The sequence below is a fragment of the Borostomias antarcticus genome (genome assembly GCF_949987555.1).
Source record: "Borostomias antarcticus genome assembly, chromosome: 23".
In the NCBI taxonomy this organism is placed as follows: Eukaryota; Metazoa; Chordata; class Actinopteri; order Stomiiformes; family Stomiidae; genus Borostomias; species Borostomias antarcticus.
Genome location: NC_140256.1, coordinates 9,346,336 through 9,361,238, shown reverse-complemented (window position 1 = coordinate 9,361,238; position 14,903 = coordinate 9,346,336). Strand labels below are relative to the sequence as shown.

The following is a 14,903-nucleotide window of genomic DNA, read 5'->3' as shown; positions in this document are numbered from 1 at the left end:
GAGAGGAGATGACAGAGGGGTGAGGACAGAGGGGGGAGAAGAGAGGGGAGACAGAGGGGGGAGGAGAGAGGGGCGAGGAGAGAGGGTAGACAGAGGGGGGAGAAGAGACGGGAGACAGAGGGGCGAGGAGAGAGGGTAGACAGAGGGGGGAGAAGAGACGGGAGACAGAGGGGCGAGGAGAGAGGGGCGAGGAGAGAGGGGTGAGGAGAGAGGGGACACAGAGGGGTGAGGAGAGAGGGGAGACAGAGGGGTGAGGAGAGAGAGGACACAGAGGGGCGAGGAGAGAGGGGACACAGAGGGGCGAGGAGAGAGGGGCGAGGAGAGAGGGGACACAGAGTGGGGAGAAGAGAGGGGACACAGAGGAGAGAGGGGACACAGAGGGGCGAGGAGAGAGGGGCGAGGAGAGAGGGGACACAGAGGGGCGAGGAGAGAGGGGCGAGGAGAGAGAGGACACAGAGGGGCGAGGAGAGAGGGGACACAGAGGGGCGAGGAGAGAGGGGACACAGAGGGGCGAGGAGAGAGGGGACACAGAGGGGCGAGGAGAGAGGGGCGAGGAGAGAGAGGACACAGAGGGGCGAGGAGAGAGGGGCGAGGAGAGAGGGGACACAGAGGGGCGAGGAGAGAGGGGCGAGGAGAGAGAGGACACAGAGGGGCGAGGAGAGAGGGGCGAGGAGAGAGGGGACACAGAGGGGCGAGGAGAGAGGGGACACAGAGGGGCGAGGAGAGAGGGGCGAGGAGAGAGGGGACACAGAGGGGCGAGGAGAGAGGGGACACAGAGGGGCGGGGAGAGAGGGGCGAGGAGAGAGGGGACACAGAGGGGTGCCCAGGCTCCAGCTTGGTGCTGCATGCTTTGTTTATCAGAGCCTGTGGTGAGTCTTTCAGCCGGGAGGTTTGTGCCCAGGGGAATACTAATGACTCGCTTTGTCTTCCAGGTCGGTGTACTCAAGGCATTAGTGATGTCATGGCTTTTGCGCAAAGATCTTCCACTCAAGCACAAGTGTGTGTGTGTGCGCTCAGGGCGTCAGGGACACACTGCAGTTTTCCGACCGTGTACAGTATGCTCTTTAAATGTGCACGGATGGGCAGGGTGCTCACTTGGCCTATACTCTTTGAGGACAGTTGTGCATGATGTAACAGGTGTCTGTGCATCTCAAAAAAAAAAAACTGCCATCTGTATAATTTACTGTACAGACTGATTACATTTACATCATCTACTGCTCTCTGTTGACTATACAGTGGAATATCGCTGTATAAACTTAGAGAGCCGTAAAGAAGGCATTAATAAAAAGCGACAGTAAAAATGCCTGCCACCCTGCTGCTCTTGATGAACTCTCTGTGCCAAACGCTTGACACTGCTTGCGTAAGTAGGGTTCTGTTAAAAATGACCCTATTTGCATGACAAAGCGGGTTACTGATGCAGGGTGTTGAGGAGGGGGTGTGCAAGAGGCTGGAGGAGAGACGGCTGGACAGAAACCGCGGTGGTCTGCACCAAAGACAACACAGGGTCCCCAGGAGAGGCCCGCTATAGGCTGGACATGCTGGACTCTGGGCAGCGGACAAGGGGACTGGACTGGTACTGGACTAGGCGCAGGTCATCCTCCAAACACACAGAAATCAGAGCTGTGGTCAGCCGTTGTACGCCCACAGATTTTTAGCAGCAGCCTGGGAATATAACGGGATATTGAGAACTGGATTCGAAGGAGATTGTTTACGACGAATCTACGGTAAGCAAACTTTGACTCTTTGTGTAGTTTTATTTTCTTGTGGTGGGAGTCTGATATACAGCAGTTACCATATGATGCTGTCTGAAATCTTCAGAATAATATATCATCTATTTGCTGAGGCATCATACTGTAATGTTGAACAGGGATACATTGGTTTATAATGAGAGAAAAAGAAACATGCAGCTATTCATCTTGAAGCAAATCCTTTAAAAGGTTTCATACCATCTTCTGTAAACCTAAGTAATCCATAGAAGCCAAGCAACTCTCTTTTATTTCAGCTGTAGATCACTCAGACGTAGAGATGACCAGAGCCTTGCTGACCGCTGCTTTGCTCTTTTGCCATGTGGTAAAGTCTTTTCCTTTACAGTATATTCATATTCATATTTTCCTTCTTTTCATTCAATGTTCTTTTAAAATGTTACTACTAGAACTTTTGTTTTATTTGGAATCAACAATATTTTGTGGGTAATTGTATGATTAGAGACACTATAATTATATATTTATAATGTATTTATATAGTTATAATAATAATTTAGATATATACTTTTTTTTTTAAATTATATTTCATGTTTAATGATGTAGCTAATAGCAATGCACATACAGTAACCAGTAACGGTGCCTTTGGTAGCACAAATTCTGAATGTAAATATCTAAGTGAGTGTCCAGTGCTTGCTGACAGATGAGATGATTCTAGATGTTTCTTCCTGAAGGTGCTGTGTGAGTGTGAGCCTACACAGCCAGGGCCAGACGAAGGAGGGAGGTCTCCAGAGGGTGAGACCTGTCAATGACGTCCCACCCCAGACGTTTTAGAGTCATACAAGAACTACTATTGCCTGTTTTTTTCACCTCTTAGACTTACATTACAGCCATGTGATGGGAGTTGTATTTCAAGTGGATGACGCCGTTTCTGTGTCTCCCCTCACAGACAGTAACAGTTCCTGGCTGGTTCTCCACACCTCAGACTGGGTGTTCCAGCTGGTCAACGTGTCCCTGGCCTTCCCCGAGGCTAGCCGCTACTGCGAGGGCCTGTTCAGCTCCCTCACCAGCCTGGGACAGCCGCATGACGAGGAGGGGGCCCTGGAGCTGCAGAGGCAGGCTGGCCTGCACGGCCCCATGTGGGTCCGAGACCCCCACAGAGCTCCCTCCAGGCCCCTGGCCCTCGCCAGGCAGTGTGAGTATAATACTTTAAACATTCATAATAATTCATAATTCATTCCATACCGACTCTGCATTTATTAGTTCAAATGAGCAGTGGGGAATGAGCTGATCCCTCTGTGTCTGCCTGCACAGACCAGCGGTTCTCAGCCCTGAGCTTCCCCCGGGAGTCCCAGGAGGGTTTTGCCCGGGTCAACGTGACCCTCCCCGCCCTGCCGGCGCTCAGCGTGTGCGTGCACGTCCAGTGGGACCCCCGGTGGGATGAGGTGTCCACCATCTTCTCCTACGCTGCTCCCGTCTTCACCAACGAGTTCCAGCTGCGCGGCCAGGTGGACCACACGGGCCGCATCCTGCTGGCCCTGATCGTGCACGGGCAGCACCGCCCCTACAAGGCGTCCTTCGCTAACGACGGCGCCTGGCACCACCTGTGCGTCACCTGGGGCCGGAGGGGCGGACACTGGGCCATCTACGTGGACGGGGAGACGGGCGACGCGGGCGCCGGGACGGACACGCCCCGGGACATCCACGGAGACGGGATTCTCATCCTGGGACAGGATCAGGATTCCTTCGGAGGGAACTTCACGGAGCCGTTTGTTGGGAATATTACCGACCTGAACGTCTGGAGCGCAACGCTGGAGAAGAGGCAGGTCAAAGCCGTGAGCGGCTGCGCTTCCCTGACGGAGGACGCGCTGTTCCGCTGGAGCATCAACAACGTCAGCAGCCACGCCCTGCTCAGAGAGGTGTCGGCCATGTTGTTCTGTCCAGGTGAGAGCGCCGCTACACGAGCGCGGCGCTGTCCGCAGTCTGACCACTAACCCAGGTGGTCAGGCATGTTGATTCATCCGCCCCCTTGTGGTCTCTTGCCTCTGCTCCAACTGACCCGTCGTCCCGATCCGAGTCATGGTCCAAACGTAGATCTTGCGATTCTTCTGTATGACACGGGCCTTTTGTATGTGGTAACTTTACCGACACTGGACCTCACAGTGTTTTTACTCCAGTCACACTGTTATGACCTGCAGAGCAATGTGTGTGTAATCTGGCCCTCTCTAATCCAGAACTCGGCTGCTTGTTTCCGGTCTCTGGTCGGTTGTCTGTAGAATCATTCTGGCTGATCTCACACCAAAGAGACCAGTTAGCCCAGGCGCTGTAAGGCTCAACACATCCAGCCAGAGATATGAGTGGGAGGAGAGGAAAGAGATTAGCATGGTTGGCTGGCGCAGGGCCATGTGGAGGGCAGCGGGGGGGGGGGGGGGGGGGGAGGGGGAGAGGAAGGGAGGGAGGGAGGGAAGGAGGGAGGGAGGGAGGGAGGGAGGGAGGGAGGGAGGGAGGGAGGGGGGGAGGGAGGGAGGGAGGGAGGGAGGGAGGGAGGGGTGTATTCCCGCAAGTCTAGAGTTTTTGTGCTTCAGTGCTCAGGAAGAACAATGGAAATTCACTCAATGGTGAAAAGTAACAAAACATTCAACCACCTTGAAATAGGCTGGGTTTTATGACAAATTCCATCAAATAATCAATGACAACTCATTATTATGATTAAACTTACCACTACCTTTGGTTAAATACGCTGGCTTCCAAATACAAAACTATTCAGAAAGTCTTTTGATGGCAGAGTGGGTTTCACTTTGAAGTTTTATTTAATTTAGTACACAATACAGTATGTACAGTACAACTATGTACAAAAGACTGTACAAAAGAAACAATCTAGTTGATAGTTCATAGTTATGCTTCACTTACAGTATGAGTATATATCAAAAGACCTTGATCTGAATGTTGTGTGTGTGGCTGCGTGTGTGTGTGTGTGTGTGTGTGTGTGTGTGTGTGTGTGTGTGTGTGTGTGTGTGTGTGTGTGTGCGTGCATGCGTGCATACGTGCGTGTGTGTGCTTGCGTGTGTGTGTGTGTGTTTGTGCGCATGCGTGTGTGTGCGTTGGTGTGCATGTGTGTGGGTGTGCATGTGTGTGGGTGTGCATGTGTGTGGGTGTGCATGTGTGCGTACAGCTGTCCACAGGCAGAAGGAGGAGCAAGGCTGCAGGACACTGGAGGGCTGGTCAGGCCAACAGCTCCCCCTGTATGGCCGTGCACACTGCTCACACACACTGCCCTTCATCTGCAGGACCAGCACTGGTGAGACCCTCCACCAGCACTGACATGGCTGACCTGTACCCCAGCCCAAACACTGGCACCCTCTCACGGCTAACATCACTGTGCAGAATTCCCTTAGAAGACATTTTGAGAGAAAGCATTTGACAGAATACTGTCTCTTTGACAGAGAGCTTTAAAAGGAGGAAGGAACTTATGGAGAGTCAAAAAGCTCATCCCAGTTCCTACATGAACCACCTCAAGCAGCTGTCAATGGAAGCAAGCAATGGAACAGAGGTACTCTTGATTGTTTGAGGCCTATAGACGAATAACCATACATGTTTTGTGTTTTTGGAGAGCGCTAGATCAGTAACAGATGTATAGACCATCCTTAAAATATTTTGTGTGAATGATATGCATCACTTGCAAGTACACAACTGCCTCTATGTAGTGCTATGCATTTAAAGGGGTAGTTCAGAATTTTGTACATAGAGCCTCATTTACAACCCATAATGTTGTTGATTGATGGAGAACATTTTCAACTGATTCCATGCTGTCTCTCTTCGGTGTTAGCGGCATGCTAATGCTTGCGCAATCGAATTGAAATGGCTAGCATTCAAAGAAAACTCACTTAAAAACACTCCAAACAAATAAGAATCCAGATAAACTAAACTCCTCATCAAAGTCAGACATATCCCTTTCAAACGTGGTCATTGCAACTTGTTGTTGTATTGATAGTTCACTCTTCTGTTCCTTGTTGTTGTGAAGACAATAGTGTCGGATGTACATATTACTCCGCCTCTCTATTTACAGAGAACAAAATGGGTTCAACGATAGTTTGACTTCAAAAATGATGGTATAAAAACTCAAATGAGCCCCCGACAGACTGTCCTCATATTTGATTTGATTTGGGTACACTGTGGAGTGTTTAAGTGAGTTTTCTTTAAATGCTAGCTGTTTCTACTGCATTGCACTAGCATTAGCATGGAAATGTTCTCCACCAATCATTAACATTATGGGTAGCCTAAGTCGTAAATGAGGCTCTATGTCCAAAATTCTGAACGACTCCTTTAAGCCTCTTTTAATTTAAGTCAGAAGACACTGAGATTACAAAAGAGTAACACAATTGTAAATCTAAATGGCACTTATATTTATCCGTCTGTAGGCTTCAGAATATTAAAAACTTTTATTCTATAAACTTTAACTTGTGACAATTTGTTTTGCTTGTTATTAAACTGCTTTCCTATTTCCCTCCCCCCGGTTATGTGATTTGTGTTTGGGTCTGGGTCTGGGTCTGGGTCTGGTTCTGTGTGTGTGTGTGTGTGTGTGTGTGTGTGTGTGTGTGTGTGTGTGTGTGTGTGTGTGTGTGTGTGTGTGCATGCATGCGTGTGTGCGTGTGTGTGTGTGTGTGTGTGTGTGTGTGTGTGTATGTCCAGGGGGTGCAGAGGAGCCAAGGCCAGATGAGCTTTGTCCAGGTGTCCAGTCTGCTGGACATGTCCAGGAGGGCTCTGAAGGAGAGCGGAGAGGACTTGCAGCCCGGAGACATGCTGTCTCTGGTTCAGCTGCTGTCCCATGTCGCAGACGTGTCCACAGACCATGACATGCCCTCGGAGGACAACGGCAGCCAAGCCAGCGCGCGGGAACTCAGCCAGGGCTTCATCTCTGTGGCAGACAGCATCATCAGCCAGGACAACACCCCTAGGTGGCAGGCCATCAAACAGGTACTATACAGGAGCTTAAAAACTGTGAACTGAGGCAAACTATTGTGCAATTACAACAGCTTTCCACCAGGGGGCAGTCAGTTCACATAGATACTCTTAGCCAAAATAATATTATTGAATACATAATGCCACATAATGACAGATCTTTCCAAATAGAATTAAATGTGTATCCATGATTTCTTCACATTAATCATATGGTAATGCTAGATCACTTTTACATATTAAGTACGTAAGGTATTTCATTCAATACTTCTGTATATACAGTGTAGTATGTATATTGCATTTGTGCCTCCCTCCTTTTTTGTAGTATAAATCGTAATTTGCACATTGCACTGTACTTCATTTGCACTGTTTTTCGTTTTTGTATTTGCACTGTTTTTGTACTGTTTTGCTCTGTCATGTCTTTGCTCTGTCCTGTCCCAGGGTGCAGGGTGTCCAGCACCCTCTCCTATGTCATCTGCAACAGCATATGCCTTAACCCTAGTGAAATTCCTAGTATGTGTGAACCATATACATGGCTAATAAACAGATCTTGAATCTTGAATCAATAGCTGTGGATATTTGTAAATGTTGTCTTTTAGAATTAACAGAACATGGTGAAGTGCTAGATTAATGCCCACGCAAAATATATATATATATATATATATATATAGATATATAATTGAAATCTTCCATCAATTCTCCCTCCTCTCAACAGCGTGAACAGTGTCTAGTCTTTTGTATGTATTCCAGTTAGGGCCTCATGATAAGTGTTCTCGTTCTAGCCGTATCGCCCCCCGCCCACCCCCGGCCTCTCCACCCTCCAAGGCCACAGCAGCCCAGACTGAATGTATTACGGCACACGGAGACATTGTATTCTCATCCATCCAACGCTGCCTCCCTCTCTCTCGATCAGCTCTTAGGGTTCGCTCTCTTTGACCCTACCTACCCTGCCCTTTGTTCCAGGTTGTGAGTGGTCCAATGGCAGTGGTCAAGAGCATCGACCGCATGGTGAGCAGCCTGAGCGCTCGCCTGATGGCGGAGACGGAGCACCTACTCATTCACAGCCCCAACATCAGTGAGTCACCCAGTTGTTACTCAGTCCCAGTTCCGTTGTCTGGCCTCTCCAAACTCTGAATGCCGGTGGGCTGCTGAGAGCTTGAGTGGATAAACATCTTCTCAGCACAAAGCAGCATTGAAGTCATGGAGCAACTGGGTCTTCTCTCGCTCTGCAATCGGTTTATCGCTTTATTTCATAACCATACACCCAACCCAGTTTCTTTTAACAACTTTCACAAACATGGAACATGTTTGACTGTAACACTAAGTCTTGGTGTTTCCACTTTGTGTTCTCCAGAGCTGGAGATCCAGCAGCAGAACCAGGACCAGGGATCCGGTTCTGGGTCTAAATTCTGTGGTCCTGACATGGAGAACCAGACCAACATGGACTGTATCTCGGTGCCATCGCAGGACATGCAGAACCTCCGTGACACTGGTATAAGACATCCTGTTAGCACACACATTCTCCTCAGTCCTCTCTCACCGACCTTCTATCAACATTCTTATGTCCGTTCTTTCAACTCATCCATTCTTTACATCACCAGTAAACACTTCTTTAGGCTTTCAGTTCAACAATTCATGTTCGCAATCCTGTCCACATTTATCAACCAGTGTTGTGCAGGGACAGTTGGCATAGACATGTACTGTAACTGCATTGACGCTGCATTGCTTCCATTCCCCAGGCCATGTGCACGCAGTTATTTTGTTCATGTTTTGTGTAGTTCTTATTCCTTTTTCATCAGTTCATAATAGAAACTGCTAGAAGAGAATGTCATATGGAACTATTTCCTGAGGAAATGTTCTTTATTCAACCTCCTTCGAGTGTGTGACACTCATAGAAAACGCGCTATGTGTTTGTCTTGTGTGCTGGAGAGCAGGCTTCCGTGAGATCACGCTGGTGAACATGTGGTACGGCTCGCTGCGTCCGCTCTTCAGCCCGGAGGAGAACATCACCATGTTCCCAACAGTCACCGATGGCAGTCAGAGGTGAGGAGGACTCCAAATATGATGAATTGGGGGCTTTTTACGCACCTAATGGAACTGTCTGAACACATTTCATGATTTAACAAAAGTGTACTTATAAAGGAATATTTGTGTTGAACAGTGTCTCCTGAACATGCTCCAGTTTGTCTCTTCCTCTGATCCCTTGGTGCTTTGCTCTTTGTGTGTGTGTGTGTGTGTGTGTGTGTGTGTGTGTGTGTGTGTGTGTGTGTGTGTGTGTGTGTGTGTGTGTGTGTGTGTGTGTGTGTGTGTACGTGTGCTTGCATGCGTGTGTGTGTCAGGTATCTGGGCACCATCCTAGGCTCATCGGTCATGTCCACCACTGTCCTTGGGGACGGCCAGCCTATCAGAATGGCTGTACGCTTCCAGCTTCAACACAGAGCTCTGGTAGGACTCACACTTTACTTCTAACTCTTTACAGCAACTCTCTCTCTCTCTCTCTCTCTCTCTCCCTCTCTCTCTAAAATCTTAATTTATCAGACATTATTTCATATCATTTCAATTCACAGCTATTTCAGTGGCATGACTAGCTTCCGTCCTACCAGTCCTGAACAGAAACAAGCCAGCCACGCACATAAGCCAGGCTGTACCTGTCCTGGTTTCATTCTATTTCTTAGAATCTTACAGGGACCGTGTAAATTATTATATTCTCATATCGTATCGTATGATCCAGTCTGTGTGTGTGCGTCTGTGATTTCATTGTGCCATTTCTAAGTGTGTCCTCTGTAAGTTTGAAATGTCTTTTTTTCATTCTGCTTCTTAGAATCTTACAGGGACCATGTATGATCCAGTCTGCGTGTTCTGGGATTTTGATCTCATGTGAGTACATCTCTTAGTTTGAAGTGCAAAAATAGAAATAGAACATTCCAGGTGGGAGAACATGACTCCTATGCTCCCTTCTGTTCTCCTTCTAGGCCAGAGACAGGAGGCTGGTGGTCCACCAAGGGCTGTGAAGTGGTGTCTAGAAAATATGGCTCCACTGTCTGCTTCTGCAACCACACCACCAACTTTGCCCTCCTGATGCAGGTGTACCAGGTCCAGGTAAATGCATTCACTGACTGCTAGACGGAGGGCTTTGACCGCATACTTTGATACTGATGGTGTAATCATTGTGTGTGTGTGTGTGTGTGTGTTGGTGTGTGTGCGTGTGTGTGTGTATCAGAGGAGCCCAGATGAGGAGAGGGCCCTCCAGGTGCTAACGTTCGTCAGCTGTGGAGTCTCTATATGTGGCCTACTCTTCACCTTCATCCTCTTCGTCGCTGTAGGGTGAGCACTCCACCACAGAGAGATCAATCACACACATAGCAACAGCTTAAAGGTGCAGTATGCCGTTTGGTTCAGAAGCACATTTTGTTATATTTTTTGCAATTCTCATTACATCCCGACAGCAATGAATAAATAAAGTACTCTGACACTAAAATGAAATAAATCCATAATCTGTGGAAGTCGCAGGACTGTAATAAGTGTGTCCAATCATTTTGGGTTGCCAACTTGCCTGTCAACCTACCTACCTGCCTACAGTAGCGAGTTTGTTTACCCCAGTTTGAAGGAGTGGCTTTGGAGGGAGGCCTGAAGGGAGGGGCGGGGATTTTGTTGGTTGCATTTTTCAAAATCTTTCAAAAAAAAGTCTAACAAGAAATCCCACACCACATACTGCACCTTTAACCAGATGCATACATGCTAAATCACGGTCATCAGTCTGCCCTTGACGTTCTCGGTGGGTCCCTCTGTCCTGTGTCGTGTGTGAGCAGAGTCCCAAAGTCAGACCGCACCACGGTCCATAAGAATCTGATCGTGGCCCTGGGGACGGCTGAGTTGCTGCTCATGTGCAGTGACTGGGCGTCGGCTAACGAGGTGAGACTCCGCACAGTGTAGCTGTAGCTGTAGCTCTGAACGTCACACACTGTCCCCCTATGCCTGTGGGTATCCATGGCTGCAGTATGGTCAAATATGTTCAAGTTCGAAGACCTGCTATACTTCCTACATTATAGACATGGGTAGAAAACCTGGTCATGGCGTGCAGGTCACGCCCAGACACGCCCATCTCACCGTGTACGGACTCTGTGCTTCCCTGTCCCGGCCCTGACTGTCGGTTCCCTGGGTGACCCCTAGGTGGCGTGCCTGGTGGTGACGGCGCTGCTCCATCTCTTCTTCATGGCCTCGTTCTCCTGGATGCTGGTGGAAGGGCTGCTGCTATGGAGCAAGGTGGTGTCGGTCAACATTAGCGAGGATCGCCGCATGAGGCTTTACTACGTCATTGGCTGGGGTAAAACATCCTGGCACTCGTTCCCAAAGTTCCCGCACTCTCTGTTGATGTGACCCACGGAGAGCTGCTTGCAGTGTGTGTACTGTGCCCTCCAACTGCTAAACACGTTCAGGTGTCTTATGTTCAGCTGGCTAATGTTCTAGGTAGTGTTCACACATGATGTGATGTTAATGGACAGTTAAGCAGCGTCTGTACCACAGAAATGTACACCCTGTTCACCACATGAACACCAATGAGTGGAATTGTTGAAATGTCTTTTCTTTATTTTCCAGGTCTACCTGTTGTCATTGTTGGCGGAACCTTGACGGTGTCCCTGGACAAGTACAAGGCAGACAATCGCTGCTGGCTCAATGTGGAGAATGATATGATTTGGTCATTTGTTGGACCTGTTATCTTTATCTTGGCTGTACGTATGGTAGCTCCACTCTGTGTGAATGTGTGTGTGTGTCAGTGTGTGTGGGGGCGAGTATTTGAATGTATATACTGTATATACATGGTGATAAGTTCATGGTGATAAACATGATGTTTAAATATTTATGTGTAATGTTTCACAATGTCATCTGTGTGTTGTTTGCCCAGGTCAATGCAGTTGTGCTGTGCCGTGTTGTCATGGTGACAGTGTCTAGTGCTCGCCGTCGTGCAAAGATGCTCACTCCCAGTTCAGCATCCAAGATGCACACCTTTGACCTGACCTGGTGAGTCAGCTCTCCTACCTCTTCTGTTCTCCTACTCACAAACATCTTATTGAAATGAAAGAAACATTGCAATTCAGCGCTATGATTGAATACTTACAATCGTTTGTGTGCGTGTGTGTGTGTGTGTGTGTGTGTGTGTGTGTGTGTGTGTGTGTGTGTGTGTGTGTGTGTGTGTGTGTGTGTGTGTGTGCGTGACAATATGGAGGATATATTTAACATACATTGACTACCGACTGGCATCCTACGACAGCGTTGTAGCATGGGCCGACTTAGAACCCATTCAATTTTGGAGAGCATCCGAATCACAGGCCGGGTCCAGGAATGAAAACAAAACATAGAACAAAGCCAGCTCCCTGTGTGGGGGCACTAGAGACACAGGGTTTGGACTGGGGTGTGCTGGGGGAGAACCCGGACTGCACCGCCCCACCCCCCTCCGCCTGCGACCGGAGGGGTGCGCCACAGCACCGCCCGAACACGGCCGCCCATTCACCTCCAGTCATTTTCTGGACTTAGGCTCAGGACCGCTTATTTCTCCAGGGTAAAAATAAACAGGGGAACTCTGCTGACTTGGGCTAAGGAGCGAAAAATACCCCCCATTCATTGTCAATGGGGGGGATTGAAACAGCCATATCTCAATGTGGGAAGGTCACAGACACACAGTGTTTGGACTTCAATAAAGCTCTCGACCAGCAATACTAAACATGTCCTGCTCATGCACAAAATTCATTCATGGGCGGAGGTCTGTGCTCTCTGAGCACCATCTCTAGTTCATTTGCATATTGTGCAAAACGAAAATATACATTTACATATGTAACAAACTGCTCATACCACACACGTATGTGCCCCTAAACCCTGCTGATGGTGTGTGATACTTTAAATTAGGACGCATGTCAAACATGAACTCTTTTTTTTATTAAAACTCCCTAGGCAGATTTTGGTGCTTTGACAAGGGTCCCCAAGGACCCCAATACATAGCTATTAAAAATAAATAAATAAACAGAAACATAAAACAATGATATGAAGTCATAATGAACAAATTGATTGACAAAGTAATGTATAATTAGAATGATAGAATAAAGCACCTGTGAGATATGACAAAAAGTACCTCTGGGGTCCGCGAGGCCCCACAAAGAGTGAAGGTCTAGAAATATTGGCCATCTCACGGTCGTCCTCGTGGTTCCTCAAGAATGTCACAAAATGTCAAGATTAGAGGAGAAAACGGAATTCAAAATAATAGAAGTGGAATTGTTGACTTTGTCCTTGCAGACATAGTTCAGATGGAAACTCAATCTTCCAAACCAGGTGCAGCTGGACCACAACAATGGAGCGTTGAATAAAGACTAACTTTTCTGCCTCTCCTCATGAAAATAGTATTGACTGTATAAGCTCCATAAAGGCAGGCCAATTAAAGGGAGACCAATTAAATGCTAAACTGCTCATACTGTATGTGATTTTGGAATTGGAATGTTCTTTTAAACATTCTGAAAACTTTTTGGATACAAGATTTTGACAGCAATGATAAACATTTAGCATAAATACAGAGAGTGGTCGTGAACTTCTGATATTGTATTATTATATTATTATTCACTGCACCGTATATGTTAGTATTTCATTGTACTTTTATATTATATTTGTATTTTGCTTGTATTTGCTTGTGTGTGTGTGTGTGTGTGCGTGCGTGCGTGCATGTGTGTGTGTCCTTGAGTATGAGGCACTGTAATGACGGTATGTGTGTGTGTGTGTGTGTGTGTGTGTGTGTGTGTGTGTGTGTGTGTGTGTGTGCCGCTGCAGGGCTGTGACGCGGCCGGTGCTGATCCTGCTACCGGTGCTGGGTCTGACCTGGCTGTGTGGCGTCCTGGTCCACCTGTCCATGGTGGTGGCCTACATCTTCATTGCCCTCAATGCCTTCCAGGTCAGCACAGCCACACCCCGTCACTCAACACACACACACACACACACACACACACCGTCCAATTCAAAACATTTGTCGTTAATGGTTTGATTGTTGCTCAGGGCGTGACAGTCAGAAGGTGAGATAGTGCAGCAGCGAGAGTGAGAGAGAGAGAGAGAGAGAGAGAGAGAGAGGCGGACGGAGGTATAATGTACAGACCACAGCAGAGGGAAATAAGAAGAGGATGGTGAATGAACTGCCTGGGACCGGGGGCTGGGTGGAGAGATAGTGGGGATGAGGAGGTGCTGTAGGTGAGGCCAGAGCAGAGGTGTGTGCGGGGGAGAGGCCGGCCAGCTGGCTGGGCCTTTGAAGCGCGGGTCATGGCGTGGCTCCAGGCTTCTCCAGCCCGACCCCTAGCCGGATTTACCTCCACCTCCCTTCCCATCACACCCCCTGATAAGACCTCTAAATCAGCTCTGTGTACCATGGACCCTTTCCCCCTCTCTCTCTCTCTCTCTCTCTCGCTCTCTCTCTCTCTCTCTCTCTCTCTCTCTCTCTCTCTCTCTCTCTCTCTCTGGTATCCCTAGTTCTTTAATTAATCTGAATGAGCTAGCCCCTGAATGACCCCTGGAGAGCTGCTAGTTAATTTAGATTTACTGTGAGGATCCAGGAGGAAAGAGATAAGACCACAGTAGGAGTCTTCCTCATGTAGGGAGGACACCAGACGGACAGAGAGAGAGAGAGACCAGTGTTCTCACCATGCACACCTCATACACACAGGAAACAGCATCCATACAAGAAACATCAACAAGCTGCCTTGCTGTCTGGCGTTAGTCTACCATATAGGAGGTAGCTAAAGCATTGTGGGTACAGCACAACTAGGAACAACTTAAAAAAAACTTAAGAGTTGTATTTTTCTTTTCCACAGGGTTTGTACATATTCCTGGTGTATGCGGTTTACAATAGTGAGGTAAGAAAGTCTGAGATCTTTACTTCAGTCTTGTTGTTTTAAGAATGTATCATTCGGTGGCATGGCATGCCAACTGCTTGGTATTGCCAGATAAGACAGTGGGTGTATAAACCGTTATTTCTTGAAGGTGAGGAATGCCATAAAAAGGATCAAAGAGAAGAGGAAAGCCTTGTCTTTCACGGTGAGCCAAAAACCATAGTTGTTATCATGTTTGGTATCACATTAAATTGGAGGAACACATTTTGCGAACTCCTTAAATGCATGCCTTGAATACTCATATATATTTCCATCCCAGTTATTGGAACCGCCTCTCAATTTTATGCTTTTTTGATGCTTTAAACTCAGTGGAGGTTTGCTAAAGTCTCAG

At 47.9% G+C, this 14,903-nt stretch overlaps 1 protein-coding gene across 1 annotated transcript in view; it reads left to right on the top strand.

Annotated features, from left to right (window-relative positions):
• Window positions 1–14,903, top strand: part of adgrd2 (adhesion G protein-coupled receptor D2) — a gene marked incomplete at both ends in the record, with an annotated part of 32,058 nt that overhangs the window by 15,487 nt on the left and 1,668 nt on the right. Inside the window, 19 exons of the mRNA XM_084457520.1 lie at window positions 2,650–2,895; window positions 3,015–3,644; window positions 4,873–4,998; window positions 5,144–5,250; window positions 6,390–6,674; window positions 7,620–7,731; window positions 8,011–8,148; window positions 8,591–8,699; window positions 8,996–9,101; window positions 9,478–9,533; window positions 9,629–9,755; window positions 9,877–9,980; window positions 10,466–10,568; window positions 10,827–10,980; window positions 11,253–11,386; window positions 11,560–11,675; window positions 13,467–13,587; window positions 14,495–14,536; window positions 14,664–14,717. Coding sequence (XP_084313646.1) covers window positions 2,650–2,895; window positions 3,015–3,644; window positions 4,873–4,998; window positions 5,144–5,250; window positions 6,390–6,674; window positions 7,620–7,731; window positions 8,011–8,148; window positions 8,591–8,699; window positions 8,996–9,101; window positions 9,478–9,533; window positions 9,629–9,755; window positions 9,877–9,980; window positions 10,466–10,568; window positions 10,827–10,980; window positions 11,253–11,386; window positions 11,560–11,675; window positions 13,467–13,587; window positions 14,495–14,536; window positions 14,664–14,717 — 2,870 coding nt within the window. The remainder of the gene's footprint in view (window positions 1–2,649; window positions 2,896–3,014; window positions 3,645–4,872; window positions 4,999–5,143; window positions 5,251–6,389; window positions 6,675–7,619; window positions 7,732–8,010; window positions 8,149–8,590; window positions 8,700–8,995; window positions 9,102–9,477; window positions 9,534–9,628; window positions 9,756–9,876; window positions 9,981–10,465; window positions 10,569–10,826; window positions 10,981–11,252; window positions 11,387–11,559; window positions 11,676–13,466; window positions 13,588–14,494; window positions 14,537–14,663; window positions 14,718–14,903) is intronic.